Source organism: Gavialis gangeticus, unplaced genomic scaffold, assembly GCF_001723915.1.
Source record: "Gavialis gangeticus isolate Ggan-Ray unplaced genomic scaffold, GavGan_comp1, whole genome shotgun sequence".
NCBI lineage: Eukaryota > Metazoa > Chordata > Crocodylia > Gavialidae > Gavialis > Gavialis gangeticus.
In genome coordinates, this window is record NW_017729032.1 from 153,098,250 (window position 1) to 153,118,396 (window position 20,147).

A 20,147-nucleotide genomic window follows, 5' to 3' on the forward strand; every position below is an offset into this window, starting at 1 on the left:
CCCCCCCCCCCCCCCCCCAAGGGATGGCTCTGTGTGTAATATATGGATACACTATATATTGTGGAAAGGACAATTCTGGATGGAAGGAAGCATGGTAGTGCATTTAGACTAATCACTTCCATAAGTCATGCTGTCACTTGTGTGTGTTGCCCCAGTACAGTGATGGCTATTGGAAATAAAGAAGTCACCTCCTAGTGTCAAAATATTAATAAAGCAGCAGGAAAGGTATTTTGCTGTGCTTGTAGTTTTTTCTTGGACAATTCTCACCACAGAATGTAGTGAATTAGAAGGTGCTGAAGGAAAGCTCTACCGTTGCTTCTGGGTAAAGGTGTTTTGTGCCCTTGCATTTGTAGAGACTTTCCTTGGTGGAGGAAAATTAGAGTGAGTTTGGTAAGGGAAGGGTCTGTATCTCTGGTGTAACAGTGAAGCTGCAAGGGAGGTTTGAAGTGTTAAGCATGCATAAGGTAGCACAACTAGGTATAAATATTTAGTTAGAAACATGCTGTCTGGGATGCTTTGTTCTGAGTTTGGGTTGCTTATTCCTGAGACTGAGAGTTAAGACTTTTTCTTAAACATAAGAACATGTACATTCTCTTTTTTCCAAACTGTCATAAAAGTTTGGAAAAGGGCTACTAGATTGGTTCTTCAGTCATTACTCAGGGAAAGCTCCCTTTTAACTTCAGTAAGAAGGAACTGTGTGTATTAAGCTGTTTGTGCAACAACCTTTTTTTTAAGATAACATTGCCAAGATCTCTGAATGAGATTCTATTCTGATATTTGCATTTGGTTCCCATTGAAGTTAATATATGCCATTAAATTCCCATGCCGTTCTTAATTTAAATCAGCATCTGTCACTGAAGTGAATAGACTTTATATGCATGTATCTTCCTCTGAGAGGAGGCTTTGGCTCTGTCTCTTGAAGAGCCCTGATTGAAGAAACAATTTCAAGTGTTTTATTGTAGTATATCACCACAATGTTAAAGAATTTCCTTATTTGCAAAAATGCTTAAGTAGGTGTTCAAAGTTTAAGCATGTACTTTCTGGCCCGAGTAGAAATGCTTTCCTGAATCAGGGCCAGAGAGTCCTGTTTTCTCTTCCATTTCCTTTCAGTGATGATTTTTATAAGAACATTGATTAGAGAAAATAAATACCTTTTTTTAGGTAACGATAATGTAGATTAGTGGCAACTAGTTTTACTGAGCAAAGACAGCATGGAGTATGCATCTTGGATGGTGTCTTAATACTTGCAAATGAAGCTTTTTTTGTATTTTCAGTTAAGTGATAATGCTTGAACTAATTTTAACAACAGCTGGTGATGTATATAATGTGTTAGACGGTACATACTGTTACTTGAATTCTAGTTGAAGTAAGGGCCTTCAATTGTAATGCATTTAAATTAATATGTAAAAATATGTGTAACATTTAAAGTAAATGTATTTAGATGGTATTTCGGGAGTAGTTTCACAGATGTTAACCTTAGGAAACTAGTCTTCATTATGTTAGTGAAATACATGGCCTTAAAAAATTCCCAAGGATGGACACCACTGAGTGGCAAGATGCTGGTATTACCCATTCACAGTGTGCAAAAAAAATGTTAAAATGAATATGAAGTTTTAAATGAACAGAAAGCAATTTACAGTTATTTAGGAGTTGTTATACTGGAACATATCACTGAGTACCTCCAGAAGCACATTATGAGAGGTCTTTTCAGGATATTTCCTTATCCTTAGGTATTGAAAGCTGAATTTTGAGCTGCTCTGCTATTTGACAACTTTAGTAATCTTCTAATGTCATTTTGACCAAAATGGTGCCTTCAGTCATACTGATACCTTTAATAAAGCGTTTCATTGAATTAAGTTAATCTGGATTTATGCCACTGTTGCAGGGGAATAATGACAGTATGCATATACATGTCATATGTCAGATGCATATTAATTTTTGCAGCATATTTTTCAACAGAATAGAAGCCAACATTCAGGTGATATCAGGAACCTCGGAGAGGTCGGAATTCCTCCATAACTCTGAATTAAATTCTTATTGGTTACTCCTAACATATATCATACAGATTTATTATTTTCATTGATGAAAACACCGTTTTAAAAAACAAAATGCAGTTAACAAATTAAACGAGAGATCAAACAGACTACACTCCTAGAAAAATAATAATTATTAATAATATTTAATTAATGAGAATATTTGTCCATTGTTGCCCTAATGTAACTTCTTCTAAATTTATCAGTAATGTGCATATCTTGTTTTTCATTACTCATGAGATCTCTCACATGTTCAAGCCTGTTTTAAATGTGCCCATTATCAGGAGTCGTCATATCTTTAAAATACAGGTTTCCCTCACTTTATGCTATGCATGTGTTCCTGGAAAATGACGCATAACTCTAATTTGCATAAAGGGATCCCACTTTACAATGTAACAAACAGGGATACGTTCCCAGACCTCGACTGTAATGAAGAACAAGAAATGCACATTACTGATAAATTTAGAAGTTATATTAGGGCAACAATGGACAAGTATGCTCATTAAATATTATTAATAATTATTTATTTTTCTAGGAGTGTAGTCTGTTTGATCTCGTTTCATTTGTTAATTGCATTTTGTTTTTTAAAATGGTGTTTTCATCAATGAAAATAATAAATCTGTAAATTAGAGAGCCCCTCTAATTAAAGCGCCCCCTCTACCCTCAGAGCACATGTAAAAACACCCTTAGAAAACAAAACAAAACAAAACAAAACAACCAGTCAACCAATGTTTTTCACTGACGTAGCACATTCAGATATGGCAGTAAATGAAACTATACTTCATCTGGTCTCTACAGTTTACCCGGGATCATCTGCCAGTGTAACTTGTAATATTGATTCATGTTACTTATTTAGCCAACACTGGCTAATGTGCAACCTTTTTCCTTTATAGATACCTGTTTCATAGTGGCAATCCAGAGCATCCTGGAGATATATTGCTAAATACAACAGTGGAGGTTTTGCCTTTTAAGGTAAGAATGCATTAATTTCTCTCTTTTTCACCTTAAGCTAAAAACAAACACCTCAGTTTTAATTACATTATAAAATTATGTAAACATGATTGCTACTTTTTTTTAAGCAAGTTACTGTGACTCAGTCATACTTGAATCATCCTGTGACTCCCTTTTCTGGAATGGAGCTTATTCACAAAGAAGAGAGACTTTACCAAGCTCCCAATTAGCAAGTGTGAATGTGGAAAATAAATACGTGACTCTTCTCATCTTGTTCCACTGCTGCAACTTTTTTTTTTAAGATTCAGATTTTAGAGGAAATGGCTTCACTCAGTTCATGATTTTCATCTGGTGAGTGTTCCAGCACAAGGATAGATGCCAATACAAACAAGACTTGATATTGAGGTCTACATAGTCTAAAAGATTTTCTTGTCTACCTTCAACCTAAATTTTACCACATGATGACAATGTTGTGAATAATCAAGTTTCAGCCTGAAGTGAGACTCTGCAGCTACTCTCTTGTCTACAGAAACTAGCTAGGTTTTTCTGTCACAAGATTTTCCATTGCAACAGCAAAGACAGGAATTCAAAACTTCAAATAAGGAGTTACTTCACTTGGGATTAAAATAATAACTTGAAATATGAATGTCTGCCTCATCGCAACTGATACGTATCTGATGCCAATAATTTTGGCTTGAAAAACTGCGCTTTGTGACTGAATCACCATATGCTGAACTTCCAAAGTGATGATAGATGAGGGATCTTGCCAGTATTCATTTATACTTAGTTAATTCCTATCTGTTTTCCTACGTATATCCCACATCAAGCCCCATAAGGCATTATTCCAGAAAAGGGAATAATCTATTTGTTATCTCTTTTTTGTTCTCTTTTTTCTTTTTTCTTTTAATGCGAATGGCCAAACTTGTCAATGTTTCATACGTAATTACAACGGAAATTTAAAAAAAGGAGTGAATGGTCAAAAATCAAAAGTTATCTGAGGAGATAAATTATTCCACCCTAGAAATACCTCTCCAGCCAGATTCAAAATAGGTACAAATAAGTGTGAAAGAAGTGGCGCCTGCATTTACCTCAACTTTAATTTAAGATCACTAGTTTAACCTCTTTTTCAAGACGTGAAGTATTTCAAGTGGAACAGGTAATGAGTATTGACAGTCAGACTGTATCTGATTTGTCTTTTTCTCCAGATGTTTAACAGATTATTGTTGATCATTCATAGACCAATATATTTTCCTCTTACACCCAGGAATACCATTCCTACAATGGAATTTCCCTCTTCTCTGATCTGCTCTTAAGGAGCCAATGTTGTTGCTATTTGGTTGCAGCTGGTTCCCCCTACAGGAAAATGTTATTTCATTCTAGCAGATATTTAATTTTAAAATCATGATGGGATCTGAGGTGTTTTATCTCAGATTGTAAAAATTGTGTGTCCTTCCATGCCTGATAGTCAGGATCTGTCAGCAGGGTGTGTTATTTTGGGGATCTGAAATACAATTCTTCTGATCCCATTGCATACCCAGACCTTTAAAGGCCATGCCATACAGACCAGTGCTAGGCTGCATGGCACAGCTGTAAAGGTTCCCATGCACTAGCAAGCCGCATTGTGGAGCCTGACACTAAATGCCTGGTGCATCTTTAAGATGTCAAATGTTCAAGGTAGTGTAATGTAAACCTGCCACAAAGTTGTTCCACATTTAAATGTGGATGGTTTGACATTTTTATTGTGTGATAAAGCAGTTAAACATTTTCCAGATTATAGTTTATCATGTAATTGACAGGTTTGCCATCTTTATTGTTGATAAAGTAGTTGAATATGTGTCAGATTGTAATTTATTATGTAATTGACATGTCAATCACAGGATAAACATAACATCTGCCAGGGACTTCTGTCTCTTGGTGATAAAATCAGGAAATTTCCATATTTCCTGCTTCTGAAAATACAGAGCATAGGAAAAAAAAGACTATTTAAAATTGCCAGTTTGGTACTGAATATCATACTCCATCATTGTTTCATGATAATGCTTGGAGGTTTTGTTTCACTGGGCTTTGGATTAGTCTGTTCAATAACCTGTAGCAGCCATCCCTCCTCCATGCCCACGCCTCCCCTCCCAAACTCTAGTTATGGAGGGAAGACCCAAGAAGCAGTCTTCAACAAATGAATGTGTCTTATGACAATCTGTCCTCTGGCTTTGCCCAGCTGTGAGACTTCTGCCTCTATACTCATGAGCAGTCTTTGCTCTTTCATCTGGTTCCAAGCTTGCCACCCATGGGAGCAGCTCTCAAGTTAATAAAACGTCCAGCTTCCCCAGGTATCAGTGTAGGGTTGCAGACCTCAGGAAGACAAAAGCTTCAGCTCTGCATTAGGCACATCTCCAACCCAGTGACATCAGCAACAAACAGAAGTGAGATAGCAACAGGTTCAATTCTGATTAGGACTCCTGTACACCACAGCCAGCATTAGGGCTGAGTCCAAATTCAGTAGCTGATGTAGGGCAGAACCAACCAGTTGAATTTAACAAACATCCTTCAAGCTTCAGAATACCTGCAGGTTGTATAGGTTCTTGGGTTTAGTGCAGTATACTCCAAAAATACTTCCTTAGCAGTCTGTTTAGGAATAGAAAGAACAAACATTGTTAGGTTTCCTTTCCCCCATAAGTCAAACTTTTTTTATTGTTGTTGTTGTTGTTATTAATCCCCAGAAAATCTCTAGAATGTAGCACTTTCAGACTGGGCTCATCTGTTTCTGGATGTAATTACCAGATTATTGTTCAGACTCCTTTCTTCGGTTTAATTTATGTCTATTAAAGTGAGATCACTGACGTTCATCACTGCTGCATAGACAGCATCCATAGTGGGGCCATGAAGAATGACAGTACTTGCATTTTCCACATAAAATGGTTTTTCATCTTGGCCAAAATGTACGCCAAAAGCTAAGTAGGAATTTCACAGAATCCAGGTGAGTGCTTTGCAAAAGCCTAAGCATCTAACATATAAACTCCAGCATAAATTAGATAAAATTAGATGACCATCAAGTATTAAGATCTAGCTGGCAGAAATGAAAATGTATATAAAAAGTCATCCAGTCCAATTTCTTTGCATCAGCCAGCAACAAGAGTAATAAAGCATCCAAAACTGTATTTAATAAATGGCTCAGATCTTGCATTGAAGAAGCTTACAAAGTAGAGGCTCAATACCAACAGAAAAGTTAGTGTTTTATACCTAAATATTTTTTACTCTCTCAGCTGAGAAATTGCTTATCCTATCAAGAGATGTGCTAGGAATTAACCTAGTTAGGCAGTTAAGCATTCATGATTCGCTAGGGCTACTTATACATGTGCTCAGAGTTGGGAGGAAGCTGTTTTAATTAGAGTGGTTTCCAGAGAGCCACTCTAATTAAAATGGCTCACTGTCACATGCATTAAGCCTCCTCACCTCTTTTCAAAATGGCCATGGGATGCTTTAAAACTCATTCAACAAGCTTTAGTTAAAGCACCCCTGTGGTCATTTTGAAATGCAGTGGGGGTTAAAACATGTGACGCTGAGGCGATGCTAGAGCATTCTAATTAGAACATGAACCAGCACATCTATAGGCAGCCCAGAAGTGTAGCACAGGCCTTGGCCATATGTTCCTTGCCATATCCAGTACCCTTCCTCCAGTACTCTAATAATGCCTTAAAGTAGAAACACTTCAGTTTGTAGAGCGTCGCATTTGTGACTTGCAAAAGGTTGGGGCTTGCCATTCATAAATAGTAAGTCTGGATAGGAGAGATACCAAGCGATTGCTGTCTCACTGTTCTGACTTGTCTCTTAGCTAGAAATGAGAAAATGTTGTAGGGTGACAGATGTTCTACTTAGCTCTGCATACAGGTTTACTCTATGAAACTTGATTGTTGTTCCAACATTAAAAAAATGAGTTGTTTCAGCCTTGGAAATAGTTTGTAGGCAGATATGCAATTCCACTGGAGTAATGATGAATAATGATCTGCCCCGACTGTCTTAAACAATAAGAAAACCTATTGTAGGCCTGTGATCTCTGATAGTCTTATGGACTCAAGGACAAATCAGCAGGTGTACAATTTTTTAAAATATATATACTACAGGTAGATTATCTAGCATTTGGTCTTTCTAGGGGAAAAGTCCTGCCAGCCACTTGCTGAAATGTGAGTGGGAAAGGGGCTTCCAAGTCTTTCTTTCCATGGTTGAGCTATGGTACTGAACTCAGGATTTACTATAGTGCGTCTTTTATGCTATGTGCACCAGCATCTGCAATATCTTTATTTCAGCCTTTGAGTAACTTATGTGAGGGTCTTTTGCCAAGTATGTCTTATTTCCCATTTTGAAGCCAAATATAGTTTAGCTCCAGAGCAATTGTACCTTTGTTTCTTCATTTTCTGTCTTTTTTAAAATCTATTAATAGCTTTTCTTTGCTCATGGAAATAGACAAATCCAAAGTTTTTAGGAAAGTTGTATTTTGAATATTGAACAAGGGCATTCATATTTTGTTCTAGCTTGCAAAATACTAAGTACATGGAAAGTAGATGAGCTCATTTTATATTTTTTGTCTTTTATTTTAGAATGAAGACTTTGTAGTAACCAAAGAAACCAAAGACAAACGCTTAGAGGATGGCTATTTTAGGATAGGTAAAACTCAATACTGTACAACAGCAGTGTTTATTCTTCTATGTACATAGAAACAGAGTTGTTTTATTACTGCAATATTTTAGGAAGATGTTATTAAAAAAAAAAAAGCCTTTGTATGATCCTGATAATTTGCCTTGGATACATGATCATGTAGGCTCTATTTTTTACTGTTTGTTTAGTACATCAGTTTTAGTTTGTTTTTGGTTATAGTGAAATCAACACTGATAAGTATTTATTAAAGAATTATAGTTAAAACGTATTCATTTGAGCTTTGGCTTCCTGCTAGCCTTTGTGACATTGTACTTGTGTATCTTAATATAACTGAAGCTCCCTTAGGTGGGAACAACAACTCAGTCATTTTAATGCAGCCTGAATACATTATGCTAAGGTTTTCAAACTTGGATGCATAAAATTAGACAGCTAAGTCTAAATAAGATGAATAAAAGTGGCCTGGTTTTTGGAAATGTAAAATACCTATGGCTATATTCAAACATATTTACTCTTTATTAGTGCCAGTTATGCCCAGTGCATGTGCTGAGACTTTGTCCTGATGTGTTAGTCAAAGCAAAGTTGAAGATGAGGACTGGGAGCACACTGTGGAAATCTCATGCTTTGGGTTAGCACAGGTTCCCACCTCCTTGTATCAGTTCTAAGATATGATCATAATCGCGATGTTGTGAATGCATTTATTGAACAAATGCATTGATTAGAAACCTTCCTATTAACCAGATCTTGTGTGTCACTTGGTGCAGTGAATGTTTATTCAGATATGCTTTTGTTCATTTTGAAGGTAAATTTGAAAGCGGCATAGCAGAAGGTACAGTTGACCCAAGTCTAAACCCAATTTCAGCATTCCGACTTTCAGTAATCCAAAACTCGGCAGTTTGGGCAATTCTGAATGAGGTGAGATGTTGCATGCTATAGTCCTTGCAAAATCAGCATACTAAATGTGAACTGTCTTAGTTTTTCCAACAAATTTGAAAAGAATTCTGGCTTAAGGTTTGTTGTAGAGTCTTAAAACTTACAGCTGTTTTCCTTAAAATGTGATTTTTTTTTTTTTTAATTTTTGTATTTCAGATCCATATTAAAAAGGTCACAAACTGATCAACATCTCTTTGGAGATTGCAGACTTTTCCTAATAAATCCTACATCTTTAACAAGTCACAGATTGAAAGTACTAAGCATGCACCTTATTCAAGTCTTTCTGATTTCTCACTCAAACTCTACCTCTTGTGAAATCTACTGTAGATGAGAAGATTGTAATTAACCCATCTTGTCAGATCCATCCAGAAACTGATGCTCCATACTGTTAATATTCATGAAGTCTAAATTGTCCTCCATTTCAACGTGACTTTACCATCTTATGGTTGCGGAAGTGTGCTACTCCTAACCTGTACTATTTTGATGGTATAGTAACACAGAGACGTTGTACATATTGTTACATTCCTTGAAAATGAAAAACTATAATTATTGTTAAATGCATTTTGTGAAGGGGGTACTTTCGGAGTTCCATTTATTTTGCTATAACAAAACCCTCTTTTATAGACTATCAGGGAGATATATAAAAATGTTAGGGATATTTAATTTATTAAAATAATTTGAAAAGTACATATTTTTATGCAGTAAAATTTTAAATTGATATGGGTTTTTTTAAAGGATTATCTAGCTGCTTAAGTTATCTTTCTATATTTTGCTTTGGAGATGCAAACATAACAAACTAATACCATATTTCAAATACACTGCCGTGGTTAAGAAAATTACGTTAAGTAGTTTTGTACACGGAATCTGAAAAATATTGTTCAAAGGCCTGAACAGAGCTTTGAAGAACATTTCTGTTGACGGCTGCTGTGTTTGACAGTGCATCCACATAAAGGCATGTTGAAGTATCCCAATATTTCATATTATGTACTAAATCTGAAGTGATTTTTAGAATGAATTCATAACATTCTAGAAGGCAATTTTAATGTCAAGCTATCCTTTAAAAAAAAAAACAACTTTGTCCAGCTCTTAGAATGAACAGTGCATTCCCCAGCTTTGCATTAGAATTACATTACCTTTTTATCAGGAAAAAGTAGTAATTAGACATATTAACCTCACTTAAGTTCCCTCCTAAAAATGCTTTTAGTGCAGTATTGACTTTAGCTAATTGTTATGTTGATTATAATTTTTGTTTCTCTCGCAGAGGGGTCCAATGTAATGTCTTCATTGAATCTGGCCCTAGATCAGTAGCCTACTTGTTTGCACTTTGAGGTAAAGAACAGTGATTACCTGGCCAGTAACCCAGGCAGACAGCTGAAGCAGTTGTTACTACATCTACAAGAGAACTGAGAAGTTCTAGGGCTTGCATGTGCAAGCTTAACTAATAGATGACCTGCTGCCTACTGGCATTCACAACCCTAAAGTAGGCCCCAGTGGTATGTCAATGCTGCAGAAGCAGCATGTCCTGGCTGGAACTTCCCAGACATGATCTGTAAATCCACTCCTATTTATCCTTTGCATGGCGACTTTTGAGACCTCCATCTCCACTGTGCATGACAGCAGCTTCCAGAGATGACCCTGGATTGGCCTCACCAACGTATTTCTGAGTTTGGAGTGCATGGGCATGTACAAGAACGGGTGGGGAGGACATGCTTAGGAACGTCCAAGCCAGGACACTACCGCTGCAGTATGGACTTGAACTCTTATTTCCCTGTTGAAAGGAGCATTGGGTACCTAAGGACAGGATTCACAGAAGCCAGCAAATGGTGCTAAACCAACTACACTGGTAGTATGAAATGCTGAAGTGAGGAGTGGGGCATGAGCTCCATCCTCAGTGGGAATTAGATACCTCACTTCAGTCACAGAAAGGTGATTAGTTCTGCTCAGGATTGTGAACTGCCTCCTGCAGTTAGTGCCTGAACCAAAAGGAGCGTTGTTTTTGGGAAGAATGGAAAGTGAAAGAGACCTCAGTAAGCCAATAGTCCAGTGAGTAGGACAGAACACCTGTTTTCTAGTTTCCAGTGTGCTTCATCAGGAACTGAAATTTTATTCCAGGACCCCATGTTCCAAGGGCAGTGCCAGACCACTGGATTAGTTTGTTTGTTTTTTTTAAATCGAATCTCTTCTCTTTGAGTCTGAATTAAGCATACGCTGGAGCAGGGGCTTGAACCCAACCCCCACATTGCAGATGAGTGCCTTAAGCACCAGGCTGTTATATAAGTCTCATTTTTCCCTCTCTCTGCCCTTGTTTGCGAATCCTGTTGGGGCTTAAGACATTAAGAAACTAAACAATTTCAGGAGTTGAGCAGTTTTGTGTATACCCATTGGCAGACTCTTTGGTGTCTAGAAATTTTGGGCATGTCCAAGATTAAGCGAGAGCTGAACATGAGTTTTGAAGAGTTCATTTATGCCTAAAGGTCAAGCAAAGCACTTCTGGTGGTGGTTGGGCATCTCCATTTGCTTGTGGATCTAGCCCTTTGTGCTGCTCTGGGACAGTTAACATACAATACTATTGAACAGGGTTGGTGAATCTAAATCTAAGCAAAGGTCTAAGAATCTATTTGAGCTTATTTTCCCAGTTGTGTCTGCAAAAATGCAGGCACTTTAATATATTGCTATTTATTAACTTTTATATTACAACTTTTAGTCAGATGTTTGTATTTGTGAACATGTGATGCACTTTTTGTTGCCAAAAATGGTAGTTGTTCCATATTGTAAAAATGATTTATTATCAAGTATTTTGGTACCACTGCTAGGTACCTTTCTGAGAGTACTCTTTTATAATAGCTTATTCATTGTCTAGCTGGTCCGAATGTTAAACATGTAAGATAAATTCCTAATGATATTTCTAAATGTAAAGAAGTGTACCCAAAACTGATCATGATACTTTTGTGTTGTCAGTATTGTTTTGCTAGCTTTACTCTATTTTTTCTAACACACAATAGCATTTATCTGAAAATTGACAATTACTTTCAAATTATGCTGGGTTTTTTTTTTTTTTAAGATTAATGCATATTATTTTGTTGCTTCTTACTAGCAGAAGCCAGAAACACCCCAGGCTGCTGCCATATTAAAAAAATTCTTGAGGTTACGCTCTTGATAAACAAATGTGCCCCGGCAGCACAAATTAATTCTTGTATCCCTTTCTGGGAGGATAGGTTTTATAGAATCAAAGTCTATTTCAGACCTGATATAGTTAGGCACAGTTCGCTTGACATCCTCAGGATATGTTCTTTCAGTCAGTAGAGGGTGTGGATGGAGAAAGGTTAGACTTATGTATAAAGAAAATAAATCTTCTTCAGACCATTATTTTAGGCTGTGGACAGATGTTATGTGTAGTGCTACAAATCCTTTTGTAGTGCTACAGAAGTTGAGAGGACCAATGTGCACATCCTCTGCAATGCGACAGAAATGGCAAAAACACCAAGAACGTGTTCTTGGATGAAAGAGGAACTTGCCAGTAGCACTACATATAATGTTGGTACAGTGCACTGTAGCGCCACAGAGGGGTCTCTTGGTTCCCCAGCATCCCACAGTGCTCCGCTCTTTCCTTGCCCCTTCATTCCTCCCCCTTCCAAGGTGGGGAAAGATAGAGAGTAGCATGGAGTCCCTGAGTGCTCTGGTCTTCTACTTTCCCAATGGGATGGCAGCCCTGGGAGACCATTGTGGTCCCCCAATCACTGACAGCCTGTCCATTCCCCACTCCATAAGGGAGACTCCCAAAGATGCACCATGCTTGTAGACATGCTCCCCTCCCCTGGTGGAGGAGAGCAGCATGGAAGCAGATTAACAGGGTTGAACAATTCTTCATGTCATGTCTGTCCCCCACCCCTCCATACACGCTACTGAATGCGTTAAGGGCAACTCTGTACTGGTTCAGTCAGAGGGCTTTGCATATCTGTCTGCACCAGTAGTGTTTTTTGTAGCACATCTTCAGCACGCTGCAGTGCTTCAAATGTAATGTCTGTCCACCACCTTAGACTCTTAAACTTTCCTAAATTCAGTATTGCCAAATGTGGCCAAAGTGGTTGGATATCCTTTCTGGAGAGTGAGGCTGGAGGCACACCACAGGATTATTACAGTGTATATGTATGGATTTTACTCCATAAAAAGGAGAGGACATACACCCAGCTGTCTGAAGCTCATTGCTTACAGTAGGTGCTGTTGCAGTGCTTTGGCACAAGGTAACAGGGGAACTGTTTCACATTGAGCAAATAGTTACCCCTGTATGAAACCAACTGTGGGAGCAAGACACATTCCCACTAGCCGCATGTTGTAATTTTGTAACTTGATCATGTAGGAAATGTCTTTACTATGCAGTTTTGAAGATGATTTGCTAGAGTGGGGCTGTGCATCATACGTCTGCTCCACTTTTATTGTTTAGTAAAATTGGTTTACTATGTAGTAAATATGAAGTGTCTGTAACCTTCCTTAGTTATCGTAAATGAATGCTTAAATATTGCTGGACACTAGTCAGTTTGTGTACTGCAGCCCCCAGTGATGTAGTTAATAGACACTCTAGGTATACTACAAATTATTGTATTAAACACAGTTAAACATTTAGCAGTGGTGAGGCCTCACCTGGAGTAGTGTCCAGTTCTGGGCCCCATGCTTCAAAAAGGATGTGGACAGTTTGGAAAGAGTCCAAAGCAGAGCAACAAAAATGAACAGGGGCCTGGGAGGCAAGACTTATGAGGCATGTTTGAAAAACTAGGGTTATTTAGCCTGAAAAAGAGAAGACTGAGGGGAGGGAGACTTGATAACAGTCTTCAGATACCCTAAGGACAATTACAGAAAGGATGGAGATGGCCTTTTCTCTATGTCCATGGAGGACAGGACTAGGAACAATGGCCTCAAGCTGCAACAGGGTAAATTTAGGTTGCAGGTTAGGAGGAACTTCCTGACCATGAAAGTGGTAAAAACATTGGAACAGGCTACCTAGAGAAGGTTTGGAATCTCCATCCTTGGCAGTTTTCAAGAGCAGGTTGGACAGACGCTTGGCTGGGATGGGTTAGTCAGGGACGCCTCTGCCTTGAGCAGGCGGCTGGACTAGATGACCTCGTGAGGTCGCTTCCAGCCCTACTTTTCTGTGATTCCAATGTCTTAGAGTGAGTAGAGCTTCTTACATCACTAGGATTTTTTTCTACATTTAATTGTAAATGAACTTTAATTCAGCCTTAATTACCCCTATGTAGGGCAATAAAACCTGCAGTAGCCTTATTTAACTTTCTAATAAAATTGTATTAGCCACATCTGAAGTGGCTATCGCCCAGCAAAAGTTGACTTGTTTGCAACAGCTAGCATTCCCAGAAACCTTTATTTTCTGATAGATTCTAAATTCTCATATTTGAGGCCAAGCACCATTTTTCTTAAAATACTAGCTTTTTATGAACTGGAAATGGCTCCCTGCCCCAGAGCAATTGCCAGCTTTGCCCATTTATAGCTCAACCCTGCTTGGCTTAAGTCGGTAAGTACAACTGAAAACTGCTTATGCAAGTAAAGCAATCAGCACCCCTTGGATTAGAAAGGGACATTTCTGGAAAACACTACAGGTTTTATGTTCCTCTAGGGGACCTAAAACACATCTAGTTTTTATTTTCAATTACATTTATTAAATACTTAGGTTTTTTTCCTGCCCTCATGAAGGTGGCTTGGCAAAATTCAAGACAGATAGCTTAACTGTGGACCAATTAAAAAAAACAACCCCCCTTCTTCTTCCCTTATCATGTAACTTGCATTTCCAGCCTTTATAAAATTTATTTTTAGGTAAGATGTTGGCTAGATTTAACCTAAATGTGTACTGTCACCGTTATTAGTTTAATTGTATACCAAGTTTCCTCCATTAAATGTGTTGAGAGATCATGTTTAGTCTTTTAGCAAGATTAAGACTATTTGGTATTTTCCCCCTTCTTTGTTACCATAAATCAATTCAGTATTTCCTCCTTTGTCTGAGATATGCACTTCAAAAAAAAAAAAGGTATGCAGCTCGTGTTTTTAATGCAGATGCTACTTTCAGCTAGAAATGGAAATAAGAAATTAATTCTAGAAGCCTTTATTTCCACGAAAGACATTGTGTGCTTATGTTTTATCTTGCTTAAATAAGAACAGAGGTATTTTGAAGTTAGCTAAAGCAAGAACTACACTTATTTTTAATATATGTACTTTAATTTACATTTACATAAAGGCATAAAAGCTGTCATACAACTATGTTCTTGCATTTGAAGGGAGTTAAATTTTTGTTGGAAATATTGACACTTAAGAGTTAGCCACAGAACATGTTGTTTTTTACCTCAGTATTGAGTTTTTGTAATTTTTACTGTACACATTGACCTAGAGAACTGTAAAGCCTTGCTCTAAGTCACTGATTCCGAAACTGTGGGTCATGAACCCAAATGGGGTTGCAACATCAGCAGATGGGGTTTTGTGGGTGGGCAGCTGTGGGTTGGGAGGGATCATGCTGAAGAAATGGGACCATAAATGGGGTCATGCTGAGAAAAGAATTGAGAAGCACTGCTCTAAGTGGACAAACTTTAAATATCAGTAAAGGAAAAGCACTTGTGTCCAGATCCTATTTCCATTTTCCTCAGTGGTGCAGCATCAAACCTTAAATACAAGAGTAATGGTATTCTGCACTTAAGTGATAGCTTAATTATTACTGGTGCTAGAATTCCTATTAAGTAAGGATTATGTTTCTTGGTAGCTGCCTGCAGGGCAGGAGCTGCTATTGTTATGCGTTGCATAGCAGGTCACAATAAGAATTCTTAGGCTTTCTAAAATTGGTGGTTTACTGCTTTAATTGTTGAAATGTTTCATTGGTCAATTGTTTGCTCAGATCTGAATACGTGCTCTTCAGGCCTTAATAGTGGCTGATGTACTGTAAGATGCACTGCCAACAGATCTGGTATTTTAAACAAAACAGCTTTCCATGATTGAATTTTAGTAATCAAAATATTTAAGTCATTGTAACAGGTTTGCTGTTAGAAAATCGTTTTTGAAACTAAAACTTAGTGCTTGAGTTTCATACTGAGCACTGCTTTTCAAAAGTTGCCATTGTCATTTTTCAGAAGGTATTGTTTGTGGAGGTCAGTTTGTACTCCTGCCTTATGTAATCTACAGATCATAAGTCCTGCCACAGCCTTTTCTAGCCAAACTTTTATTTTCTGTGTTGCCTCCCTTCCCACCCCCCATTCTCTCGCTCCACTTTTTATTAACCAGCCCCATGGCAGTTGACACAACTATTGGATATTTATGGACTGGATTTAAAACTTGCTGCTATATTTGAAAACTTGGTATACGTCATGTTAACTGTGCCTTTCATCAATGTTTATTCTATGTGCCATAGCTGTCAGTGTATATTTGAAATAAAGACTTAAAAAAAATCCAATCTGTTCTGGAGTTCTTAATTAAAAAGAGAAGAGTGTTATATGCACTGCAGTGTTTTATGTCTAACATATTAGGAGCACAAATTATGCTAATAGCATGTTACACTAATTTAAAGTACAGAAGTGTGCTAGCCTATCTTTAGGAATGTACTGAGATTATATTTACTGTTGTAAATATTTTAATCTTATTAAAAATTGACACATTGTTTTTTTACACAATTATCTACAATAAAGAGAAATTTACAACCATTTACAAAAAAAAGTCTTAACTTTTTCCTGTCAAGACAGCCAAGATTAAGACTGACTACACAGCAGACAAAGTCCTGTTTTTATTTCACTCTGTACTTGTAGAAAGAACAAAGTGTCTTGGTGAAGTTCCATCCCAATGCTAAGGAGAGCACATAGAGCAGGATGAGAAGTGCAAATGGATATAAAAGGATAACTGTGTTCTTCAAAAATGGCAGTGCTGGAAAAGAAATGACAGTGTTTTGATTCAAGTCAGAACCATACAACAGCTTCTTGTACCGACATGGCAGGATCAGGAGCTTTGCAGTCAGAGCAGCTCCTTATGACAGGCAACAATATAGGATCATGCTAATTTTCTTTACAAGCCGGAATACAGCTGCATTTTGTTTGTCCTCCCTGCAATGCTAATTCTGCAGCAATTTGCCCAACCATGGTTTAGTTTCCAAAAAACAGAGGTTTCTTACTACAGCTGATCTGCTGAAGAATGATTTTGGGTTTCCCACACTACCCTAATTACGGAGTTCAAAACAAATATGGTAAGTGCTGCATATTAACTGCATTAAGTACATCAAGAAATACTGTGTATAAAGATGGGCAAGATGTGTAGAGATGACATTGCTTAAACATCACCATAAAGGGATACATGTGCTTTTGGCATGAGCTTTCAACACAGATTGTATATAAAGACCGGGGAGTACAAAACACTTGACTTAAGGTGGTTACTCCAGCCAGTAAGGATGCCAGCCAGCTGAAATAGGAATTAGGAAAAAAAAGTTGACAAGTTAAAAAAAAAAATTAACAGAACAAAAGTAAAATCACTCATTGGTAAATTATTATCTAAATGAAGATATTTTTAAAGTAGTGCAAGAGTGATATTGTAGTCATGATGGTCCAGAAATTATGCAAGAGGCCAGGATTTCTTATGGTGCTATCTTTTATTGGACCGACTGTGTAGTTGGGATAGTTACAAGCTTTTGAATGCAAGATATTCTTTATTAGATGTTTAAAGACACCCATTTATGAGGGATAGGTTAAAAATAAGCATCTCCTGATTTTTTTTTCTCCCCCCAAGAGTGGAGAGATTATTACACCAACCCCAAATGTGTTTGGTCCACTAAACCACTGACAGAAGAGTGAGCTACCTTGTAAAGAAGCTTTTGTTATTACTTACCACTATATCCTAGGAATGTTACATAGATATAATAGCCAATTGCAATCAACCATAACGTGTTCCCAACAAAATATCCAATGAAAGAGTTTGATATAATAACATCTGAAAGAGAGAGTTGCTCACAGTTAGTTACGTGATAGTCAACTCTGTGGCAAAAAGCATTAAAAAGTGTTCTACTTACAATTGATGAAAAACAACTGGATAAAATGCAAAATGACTAGGAGTGGATAGAAAGCATTCAGATGAACATCAAAAGCATAGCCCCACTCCACATCACAGTCTCTGCTCTGTCGCTTCACCAAGTATTTATTGGAAATAAACCTAATTGAAAATATATTTGGAAGAAATATTAGGAAACACGAACTACTTGACAGAAGTATAGCATCAAATATAAGTTGTCCCTATTAAATTAGTAACTGAAATCCTTTGAAGTGTGTTTTGCATAGTTTCTACACCTAAAATAAATGAAAATTGGTTTTGTTAACATACAAAGAAAATGCTGTAAGCATAAGCAGAAGAGAAATGTTTCTAAGAAGGCTCCTCTCCAAGTGACTAGGGGCCCTTTCTAAAACATTATAGTGGCCACCAAAGCATTGAAGCTGGCAAATGCATACTGTTATGGTTGGCTCCAGTGCCACTTGTAATTATGGCAGCTAAAATTCTTCAGAAAGGCATAATATGCCTTTACAGTATTCCACTGAATAGAGCACATGAAATATAATAAATCAGATATTTACATGTATACAAGTCCAAATAGGGAATATAAAGATGTCTTGATTCCTATATATAGAACTGTTATTGAAAAAACTGAAACTGAGGGGTTTATACAACAGAAAGTGATTTTTTTGCTGCTTCTCTCTAAAATGAGGATGTCATTTTTTCACAAAATATTTGCAGTCATACTCCCACTGGACATCCTGCTAGGAGGCTGGGACACAGGTATCTGCCAGATGTATCTGCAAATAAACTTCTGCAATAATCTCTTTTTTCCTGCAGGAATAAATCAAGAGAAATAGGACAATTTTCTTCTCTTTTTGACTGGGATATGAATAATTCATTTCCACAATAACAGCACAATAATTAAGGGTAAACAAATTCTTACCCCTTTATTGTGAGCAAAGTTGCATTAGAGACAGTTACCTATTTGGTTACAATTTTCTCCTAAAAAAAAAAAACACTACAAAAACAGTTTTTCAAACAGATTTACTTACCACATTAGAGTTGCTATTAGGAGGCCAACTCCTACACAGTCTATGAACACAACCCAGAGGAGTAGCTTTATCGTTTCAAAAAATCCCATGTCCAGCACAAATCCAAATCCTATTGTGGATACTGGGGAGGGAGAGGGAGAGGAAAGAGATTAATTGTGGAAAAAAATTGCATCAAATAATGTCAATCCTTCAAACCTTAGCATTGCAGGGGGGGGCTTGGAGTACATGTGTTTTCTAACACCCAAATCATAAAATGGCCTTTGTGTATAATATGCACGCCCTTTGGAGGTCTGGCAATGCGGGATCTGTCCTGCAGTGACAGATGCATGCAACTTTTGAAACATTTCAGGCATGGAAAGACACACAGCCCTTGCCTGACTCCTGGCTGGACTGCTTCAAAAATCCCTGAGACTGCATACAGTAGCACACTCTCCAGCTGGATGAAGGATAGGGTCTTGCTCAGGTCTGCAGCTCTGCTCCTCCACCACGTGGACATGGAATGAGTGGAGAGAGAGGAGGACTGAGCAGCCTCATCACTCCACACCACATGCACATATAACACAAAGCACTTCACATTGAAACCCTTTATTAAAGTTGCTATTTCTTCCAGAGTTATTTTTGGAGAACTCCAGACATTTTTGGAGTGCTTCATAGCATGCGTGTTTGTCTACTTGTACTCTGAAGCACTTCAAATGTTATATCTGCCCAAGGGCTTGGGTGTACTGCATCACAGCACACTACTCTCTCAGCAACCTAGTCTGATTTTTCTTTTTTTTTTCCCCCAGACTGACCACCTCCCTTTGTAGACATTTCATTTTACTGAAGTACTGAGTAAAAGCAAAGTGGAACTGGTGACAAAATGCTTTCAATTACAAACCAAGCAACTAGAGCTGCACCAAAATATCAGTGCCATATTGGTTTGGCACCAATAAAAAGAACATTAATGTTACTGGCTATCAGCTTTTTTTGGATGCCAGATGCCATGTGCATGTGCGCAGCAGCAGCATGCATGTGGCCAGGAGTGTAGCCAGGCAACGTGGAGAGCAGTGCCCCACAGGTATTTCTGTGGAGGGGAAGGGGTGTGAGGGAGGGAAAGGGCAAGGGGAGGGGGTTGCAGATTGAGGCCCCCATGGTGAGCGAGGAATTGGGGCAGGGGCTGGGAGTGCTGCCCAGCCAGGGTGGTGAAAGGGACCCTGGGGCAGGGAGCAGGGTGGTTCCTGACTGGGGCAGGGCAGCTCTCCACTGCTGCATGCACCCCTGGAGGAGGCATGAGATGAGGCATGTACTCCCCAGATTTGTGAATGGGGTAAGGGTGGAGGCACTCTGCCCTGCTGCTTTTGTTCCACCCAGTAGTGGGAGGCACAATGTGCCACCCCCACTGCTGCCAGGCAGGTGACATGTAGCCAGCGCATGGCTCGCAGGGCAAAGGCAGCAGAGCAGACAGCCCCAAGCTCACAGTGGGCAGCTGGCTTCCTCCCTGCTCAGCTTCATTCCTAAAAGCATCCCTGCACTTTAA

At 38.2% G+C, this 20,147-nt stretch overlaps 2 protein-coding genes across 4 annotated transcripts in view; one reads left to right on the plus strand and one right to left on the minus strand.

Moving 5' to 3' along the window:
- MGAT4A (mannosyl (alpha-1,3-)-glycoprotein beta-1,4-N-acetylglucosaminyltransferase, isozyme A) overlaps nt 1-11,015 on the plus strand; it is a 171,243-nt gene extending 160,228 nt beyond the window's left edge. For both annotated transcript variants that reach the window (XM_019525222.1, XM_019525223.1), the window contains exons 13-16: nt 2,927-3,005; nt 7,577-7,643; nt 8,434-8,546; nt 8,721-11,015. In XM_019525222.1, the coding sequence (XP_019380767.1) occupies nt 2,927-3,005; nt 7,577-7,643; nt 8,434-8,546; nt 8,721-8,747 (286 nt within the window). In that variant the 3' untranslated portion in view covers nt 8,748-11,015. The remainder of the gene's footprint in view (nt 1-2,926; nt 3,006-7,576; nt 7,644-8,433; nt 8,547-8,720) is intronic.
- Nucleotides 11,016-16,165: 5,150 nt separating this feature from the next.
- The window catches only part of UNC50 (unc-50 inner nuclear membrane RNA binding protein), a 20,862-nt gene continuing 16,880 nt past the window's right edge, over nt 16,166-20,147 (minus strand). For both annotated transcript variants that reach the window (XM_019524899.1, XM_019524901.1), the window contains exons 3-6: nt 18,632-18,752; nt 17,602-17,741; nt 17,421-17,522; nt 16,166-16,469 (exon numbers count right to left, since the gene is read on the minus strand). In XM_019524899.1, the coding sequence (XP_019380444.1) occupies nt 16,333-16,469; nt 17,421-17,522; nt 17,602-17,741; nt 18,632-18,752 (500 nt within the window). In that variant the 3' untranslated portion in view covers nt 16,166-16,332. The remainder of the gene's footprint in view (nt 16,470-17,420; nt 17,523-17,601; nt 17,742-18,631; nt 18,753-20,147) is intronic.